At 39.0% G+C, this 8,514-nt stretch overlaps 1 protein-coding gene across 6 annotated transcripts in view; it reads right to left on the bottom strand.

Annotated features, from left to right (window-relative positions):
• Positions 1–72: 72 nt before the first annotated feature.
• Positions 73–8,514, bottom strand: part of LOC137204017 (zinc finger protein 26) — a 95,070-nt gene continuing 86,628 nt past the window's right edge. For 3 of the 6 annotated variants that reach the window (XM_067701342.1, XM_067701339.1, XM_067701340.1), the window contains one exon: positions 73–1,993. In XM_067701342.1, the coding sequence (XP_067557443.1) occupies positions 807–1,993 (1,187 nt within the window). In that variant the 3' untranslated portion in view covers positions 73–806. Of the gene's footprint in view, positions 4,402–8,514 lie in introns of all 6 variants that reach the window. The other 3 variants (XM_067701345.1, XM_067701344.1, XM_067701343.1) reach the window with 3 other exon arrangements.

Below are 8,514 nucleotides of genomic sequence, written 5' to 3'. Positions count from 1 at the left end.
TCAATATTGTGATAGTTGCATATTCAGAATCACACATGCTGTAGGAAAAAAATTCAGCCAATACTACATTAATTTACCATGAATCAAGATTTATTCGTAGCTTTTCTGAATTTGCTTTGAAACAAAAAAACAAAACCCAAACAAACATCCCCCTGTAAAAAATCCTCCCACACCGATTCTCTCCAGTATAACTTCTCAGAACTCTTATGACTTTGCCACGCTCATTACAATGGTAGTTTTTCCCCAGGATAATTCTGTAGGTTTGAAATACTGCAGAAAGTCACTCTATGTTAAGTTCATTTATAGGGTTGCTTTTTCTCCTTAGAAGAGTATTTAAGAATTTAATAAATATTGCATGGTACATGAAGGCATTCCCAAATCATTGTTTGTATGACTTTCCTTCATTATGAATTTTCTGATGTCCAGGAAAAAGTACACCCTTACCCATGTGTTCTGTCCTGTCCTGAGCTGACAGATGCAGAATGAGACCTAATCTCTAAAAGTTTTCTCACATTTATTGGACATGTATCCTTTCCTGATAGGAATTTACAAATGTAGATTAAGGGAATCCTACCAGATGAAGAGTCTTCTTAGTATTGTTTGATTCCATCTTCTGGTATTACAAAAAGAATGAGCAGCTATTAATGGCTTTCCCATACATTCCTTGGGTTTTTCTCTAGAATACTGAATAAAGCAGAGACCACATTTCATCACAATAAGCACATTCACATAAGGCTTCTTTCCAAGAGTTCTCTGAAGTCAAAGTAAGGCATTAGCTGCTTTTTTTTTTTTTAATCCATACATTCTTAGGTTTTCTCTACAGTGTGAATTCCCTGGTGTTCAGCAAGGAATGAGTGGTAGTTAAATGAATTTTCATATTCATAGGGGTTCTCTAGTGTGTGTGTTCTCTGATGTTTAGTAAGGTTTGAGCTCCAGCTGAAGGATTTATTGCATACCTTACATACATAGGGCTTCTCCCCAGTATGAGTTATCTGATGTAGAATGAGGGAAAAGCTCCGACTAAAGGTTTTGTCACATTCAGTACATGCATAGGGCTTTTCTCCAGTATGAATTCTCATATGTTGTACAAGGGATGCATGCCACGTGAAAACTTTACCACATTCATCACATTCATAGAGCTTTTCTCCAGCATGAATTCTCTGATGTTTAATAAGGAATGAGTGGCAACGGAAGGCTTTACTGCATTCATTACATTCATAGGGGGTTTTGGAGGTATGGACACTCTGATGCCGGGAAAGGTGTGAAGAACGGCGAAATGCCTTCCCACACTCAATGCATTCATAAGGTTTCTCTCCAGTGTGTGTAATCTGATGGCGAATGAGTTCAGAGCCACTGCTAAAGGCCTTCCCACATCTCCTACATACATACTGTTTCTTTCCTATGTGAATTCTCTGATGTCGAGTGAGGTTTGAGGCACGGCTAAAGGCCTTTCCACATTCGGTACATTCATAGGGTTTCTCCCCAGTATGTGTTCTCTGATGTTCAATGAGGAATGATAGGTAACTGAATGTTTTATTACAGTCTTTACACTCATGGGGTTTCTTTCCCGTATGTATCATCTGATGTTTTACGAGGTTTGAGATCTGGCTAAAGGTTTTCCCACATTCCTTACACACGTATGGTTTCTCTCCAGTATGAGTTCTCTGATGTAACACAAGGGAAAAGCGCCGACTGAAAGTTTTTCCACATTCATGGCATCCATAGGGTCTCTCCACAGTACTAACATTCATATGTTGAGACAGGGCTTCTTGATGGGAAACTGTCACTTGCCTGATATATCCCTGATTTCCCTGCAGCATCTCAGTATCACCCTCACATTTCCAGCCTTCTTTAAAATTGGAATACTCAAGGCCTTGGCTTAGAAATCTTTCAAATGAAAGATTTGAAGATCTTATCAAATACTGGGATGAATCATCTTCGTATATGACATTTTTTGGAGAAAACTCTTTGATCTCACCATTTGACTCTGAAGCTGAAAAAACAAAGCAAATGTTTCTTATTTTCTGTGTTGAGTAAAATAAAAGCCACTCCTCCATTTTTAAATGAGAATTACATTGGAAAAAAAAATCTTAGCATTGCATTGCTTTTACAGTTATCATATATGACTCTGAAATCTGAGCAGTAGATCCAGAAATTCAGAAGACATCAAACAGAGGAGAGCTGTAGGTGAATAAGGAGAAGATTAAAAATAAGAAACTGAAGGTGAGGGAAAAACAGAACTATCAGGAAGATAAGTAATTGTAAAGGATAGGTGGTTAATCTTCCTCACCTCCAGGTAAACTTTATTTGCTGCCAGAATGACTTGAAAATGACAATTTCATAATGATGCTAATAGACTACAAGCGTTCCTCAGGTCCCACAAAGAAATGAGATTGTGTTCACTTAGTGCCTTTGGAACATCTTACAGTAACTTATTCTGAATGAATGAATAAAAAGGTTTCTCTGAATATCTTCTAGCATCCTCACTCTACCTCTAACTTCTAAACAGACATGTGAAGCTCAATTTAGGGATAACAGTGTCTTTCCATCAGATGCTTTTGACAGATAAACACAGGATTTTCTCCAGGCTAAATTTTAGTAAAGGATTTTATCATTTTGGGAGAACAGAGTTTTATAATATACAAAAGTTTAAAAAACATATCTTTATTCTTAGGAAATATGTGGAGTTAACGGCTATGATGTATACAATTTATTCCCAAATGTTTCAGGAAAAAAAAATCATATACCAAATGACAAAACAAACAGGGCAAAATATTAGCCATGGGTGAATGTGAGTAAAGGGCATATGGGTATTTTTGCACTATTCTTGCAACTTTTCTGGAAGTTTAAAATTATTTCCAACTTGGTATATAAATTCAACAAAATCCCAATCAAAATCCCGGCAAGTTATTTCACAGATCTCCAACAAACTGATTCTAAAGTTTATACAAAACAGCAAATGACCTAGAATACCTAACACAGCACTGAAGGAGAAGAACAGTCAGAGGACTGACACTTGACTTCAAGACTTCTGTAGCACTACAGTAATCAAGACAGTGCAGCCCTGGTGAAAGACTAGACAAGTAGATCAGTGGAACAGAGTACAGAGCTCAGAACAGACCTGCATAATTATGGTCAACTCATCTTTGACAAAGGAGCAAGGACATCACAAGGGAGCAAATACAGTCTTCTCAACAAATGGTACTGGAACAACTAGATATCCACGTGCGTAAAAGTGGATCTAGATACAGATTTACACTCTTAACAAAAATTAACTCAAAATGGATCACAGACAAAAATGTAAAACACAAAACTATAAAACTCCTAGAAGTTAACAAAGGAGAGAACCTAGATGATGTTAGAGAGTGATGACTTTTTGGGATAACACCAAAGGCACAATCCATGAAAGAGATAATTGATAAGCTGGACTTCATTAAAATTAAAAACCTCTGCTCTGCAAAAGCCAATGTCAAGGGCTTCCCTGGTGGCACAGTAGTTGAGAATCCGCCTGCCAATGCAGGGCACACAGGTTCAAGCCCTGGTCAGGGAAGATCCCACATGCCATGGAGCAACTAAGCCTGTGTGCCACAACTACTGAAGCCTGAGTGCCTGGAGCCCATGCTCCGCAACAGGAGAGGCCGCTGCGGCGAGAGGCCTACATACCGCAACGAAGAGTAGCCCCTGCTCGCCACAACTAGAGAAAGCCCACGTGCAGCAACAAAGACCCAACACAACCAAAAATAAATAAAATTCATTCATTAATTAAGTTTTTTTTAAAAAAGCCAATGTCAAGAGAATGAGAAGACAGGATGAGAAGACTGAGAAGAAATAGTTGCAAAATACACATCTGACAAGTTATTACCCAAAATACACAAAGAACTGTTAAAACTCAACAATAAGAAAATGAACAATTCAATTTAAAAACAGGCAAAAGACATGAACAGAAACCTCACCAAAGAAGATTTACAGATCCAAGTAAGAATATGAAAAGACATTCAACATCATGTCATTAGGGAACTGTAAATTAAAATAAGACACCACTTCACACCTATCAAAATGGCCAAACTCCAATTCACCGACAACAACACATGCTAGTGAGGATGTGGAGCAACAGGAACTCTCATCACTGCTGGTGGGGACACAGAATGGTGCAGCCACTTTGGAAGACAGTGTGTCAGTTTCTTATAAAACTGAACATCCTCTTACCATACAATTCAGCAATCACATTCCTTGATATTTACCCAAGTGAATTAAAACTTACATCCACACAAAAACCTGAATGTGGAAGTTTATAGCAGCTTTATTTATAACTGCCAAAACTTAGAAGCAACAAGATGTCCTTCAGTAGGAGAATGGAAAAGTAAACTGTGGTACATCCAGACCATGGGCTATTACTCAGCACTAAAAAAAAAAAAAAAGAGTTATCAAGCCATGAAAAGATATAAAGGAATGAGCCTCAAATGCATAATATGAAGTGAAAGAAGCCAATCTGAAAAAGGCAAATATCCTATGAATTCAACTATATGACATTCTGGAAAAGGAAAAACTATGGAAACAGTAAAAAGATCAGTGGTTACCAGGGGTTAGTGGGAAGAGGGGGATGAATAGGCAGAGCACAGAGACTTTTTAGGGCAGTAAAACTATCCTGTATCATACTAACATATGGATACATGTCATTGCACATTTGTCAAAACCCATAGAATGTACGACACTAAGAATGAAACTTAAGGTCAACTATGGACTTTGGGTGATAATGATGTGTCAAGGCAGGTTCATCAATTGTGAAAAATGTACCACTGTGGTGTGGGATGTTGACAGTGGGGAAGACTGGGCAGGGGGATATATAGGAACCCTCTGTACTTTCCATTCAATTTTGCTGTGAACCCAAAACTGCTTGAAAGAAAATAAAGTTTATTAATTTAAAAAAATCATTACAGTATTTTCAGGGAAGGTTTAGAGTATTTTAATTGCTACAGTAAAGACTGAGAGATATAAATATACAAATTCACTAGCATCCCTATAGAAAAACAATATAACTTCTTAGAAAAGAAACTGAAGAAAGTTGCTTAAGAATTAATTCAACAACAGGTGTACAGGGATTTTACAAAAAAAATTCAAAGTCTTAAGAAGCTGTGCAGATAACTCCTAAATCCTACTTTAGCTCAGCATCACCTGGGAGCTTGTTAAAATGTAAATTCTTGAGTTCCACCCCAAACCTAGTAACTTAGAATTTCTGGAGTGGGGCCTGGGGATATGTATTTTAAAATGATCCAAAGGACTAAACTTTGAGAAGAACTGTGATATCTCTCTTAAGCACCAGAATATGATACTCAATTGCTACTCGACTATCCCAGAGACCCAAAACTCAGTAAGTCACAAATTGATATAATCTTTCCCTCCCCTTCAAACTTGTTCATCCTTCTTTTTTTTTTTAAGGAGCTAATAATACCAGCAAAAAGAGTGGTGTCAACCGCAATTCCTCAATCTTCTTAATGTCTTTTATCTAGTCAATCACCAGGTCTTTCTGAGTCCACTTCCTTACGTTGTTACCGTCTGTATACCTTCTTCCATTCCCTGGACACCTCCAAGGTTCAGGTGATGATTACATCTAGCCTAGGTTATGGCAACAACTCTTAAATGGCTGTGCTGTTTCCTAGTCTCACTTCCAATAAATCTGTTTTCCAAACTGCAGCTAGAATGACCTTACTAAAATGCTCGCCTGCCTGCCTAAAATCTTTTGATGACTCCTTATTAGCCTACGGATGAACTCTACGTTCATTAATAGGACCTATAAAACACCTGCATGATCTGACCAGTGCTTTCCCTAACCATCCTTAATTCCCACCATTTTCCTCCTTACACTTTATACTTTTGCTCAATCTAGACTGAACTTCATACTCTCATTTTATTAGTATGATCTTTATACATGCTGTAACTTTGCGGTTTTGTTTCAGTTATAAAATATGAATGGCTCCAGTCCTGTAAAGATGGAGTAAGTACACTCCAACCTGGCTCTCCCACTGAATACAAGTGAAAATCATGAACAGAATGCATAAAGCAGCTAGCTGAGAACTCTAAAAAGTAAACGGGGAACTTCCCTGGTGGCGCAGTGGTTAAGAATCTGCCTGCCAATGCAGGGACACAAGTTTGAGCCCTGGTCCGGGAAGATCCCACATGCCGCGGAGCAACTAAGCCCGTGCACCGCAACTACTGAGCCCGCGCACTGCAACTACTGAAGCCAGCGCACTCTAGGGCCCATCTGCCACAACTACTGAGCCCGGGTGCCAAAACTACTGAGCCTGCATGCCTAGAGCCCGTGCTCCGCAACAAAAGCCATTGCAATGAGAAGCCTGCGCACCACATTGAAGAGTAGCCCCCTCTCGCCACAACTAGAGAAAGCCCATGCACAGCAGTGAAGACTCAATGCAGCCAACAATAAATAAATAAAATTAAAAAATTTTAAAAATCTATTTTAAAAAAAGTAAACAGTAGCAAGCTGCTTGCAGAAGGAAGCCAGAACACAAAGTAACACTGAAATGGTGATGAGTTTCTTGGGTTTTTTCCCCCCCCTCCAGTCTCTCCAGGCCTAAACTCAAATGCAGCCTGAAAGCAGGAACTGGGCAGCAGGTGTGAGAAGAAAGAGCTCCATGAGAAGCCTCTATTTCTGTTCTTAGGAATGGGAAAGGGGAGTCCATACTGGTTAGAGAAATCTTATTGTTTGTTCATTTCTGATTCTCTTCTGCCCAAACCCAAAGCATGTTGCAGCAGCTGTGGCCATACAGGCAATTAAACCTCTAAGGCAGGGTAACCTTCCTCCCTCAGCAGAAAGATCAATGGTCCCAAGAGCAGAGAGGTAATACCCCCCCTTTTTTCTTTTTCTCTCCATCCCCTCGCTGCATGGCTGCAGAGGCAGACAAACTTGCAGGAAGTGCAGAGGGGAACCTACAGGCCTGCCTTTCTATCCAGAAGGCCTGAAAGAGGGGGCCTGGGAGCCAAAAAGGAAAGGGGACATGGTGAAAAAGGGAGCGCAAGAAGATGATCCCATAAAGTTGTGTATGAAATTCTGGGCTCCTCCCTGAGCTGTGCATGCATGGATCTGACCCTAAACAGCACACCTAAAGCTGTGAGAACTGAAACAAAGGGGAACCCGCTGCCTAAGGGGAACCCAGTGCCCAACACCACTAGGAGGTGCATATGGGGACAAATAAGAGAGACCTGAGAAGGCTTTGAAAACTGGACTGTCATTGGAACCACATTCACAGAAGACAGGTTAGAACTGTGGCTTCAACTTATGCATATCGACAGCCTGCTTAAAGTTAACATCTCAACAGGATTTAAATAAGACCCAAAGTCTTCATACTTAAAAAAAAAAGTTACAAGTCAAAGTTATAGGACATAGAGAGAAACAAGAATTTCATCATCCCACAGGGGAAAGACAATCCAATTATAAAACAAATTTATGGAGTATTTATATATGGACAGTGCATTAAAATGAAATTAAGCAAAACTTAATTTTGATGAGAAAATATTTCAGTGATGTAGAAAACATCCCTATACTTTATACATGATAGTGAAGTACTGTGTAGTGAAATATCAAGGTATCTGTAAATTACATTATTCAGCAAAAAAAGGGATGAGGTGAGGCAAATACAGTAAAATGTTATCCATTATTAAACCCATAACTAAGACTGTATAGATTTATGCAAAGATAGAAAAATAGAAAAACAAAAACTAGAGAACCCAGAAACATGCGCAAAAACTGACACTTAACTTATGACAAACCAGTGAAGGAAAGGACAGACATGTCAATAAATGGTGTCTCGAGAACTGGATGTCCATGCAGAAGAGACCAAAACTGACCACTAAGTCACATGACACACAAAAATAAATCCAAAGTTGACCATGGATCTAAATGTGAATGCAAAGTGACGTTTTAAAGAGAAAATCTAGGAAAATGTCATCATGACCTCATGGTAGGGAAAGATTTCTTAAACAGATCAAAAATATATATATATATATTGGCACTTCCCTGGCGGTCCAGTGGTTAAGACTCCGCACTTCCACTGCAGTGGGCAAGGGTCTGATTCCCTAATCAGAGAACCAAGATACCGCATGCTGCACGGCACAGCACAGCCGAAAAAAAAGAATACTAATCATAAAGGAAAAGACTGACAAATCTGACTATACTAGAATTAAGAGTCTCTGTTCATTAAAAGAGGTTTTAAGGAGAAAAGCCAGCCACAGGTAAGAGGAGGTGTTTGTAGTGAATATAATTACAATGATTTGTATCCAAAACATACAACTCCTACAAAACAAGAAAAAGATGGAGAATCCAATAGATAAATGAGCAAAAACCTTCAAGAAGCACTTCATAAATGAGGGTATCTAAATAATAAACATATGAAAAGGTGCTCAACCTCATTAGTAACTGGAGAAATGCACGTTTAAACCAGAATAAGCTACCACTGCACACTCTCCTGATGGGTGAAGAGCATGATGCCTGGCAGTACAGGG

The sequence above is a fragment of the Pseudorca crassidens genome, chromosome 12, assembly GCF_039906515.1.
Source record: "Pseudorca crassidens isolate mPseCra1 chromosome 12, mPseCra1.hap1, whole genome shotgun sequence".
NCBI lineage: Eukaryota > Metazoa > Chordata > Mammalia > Artiodactyla > Delphinidae > Pseudorca > Pseudorca crassidens.
The sequence above is the reverse complement of the archived record's forward strand: the minus strand, read 5'-3'. Positions and strand labels throughout refer to the sequence as shown.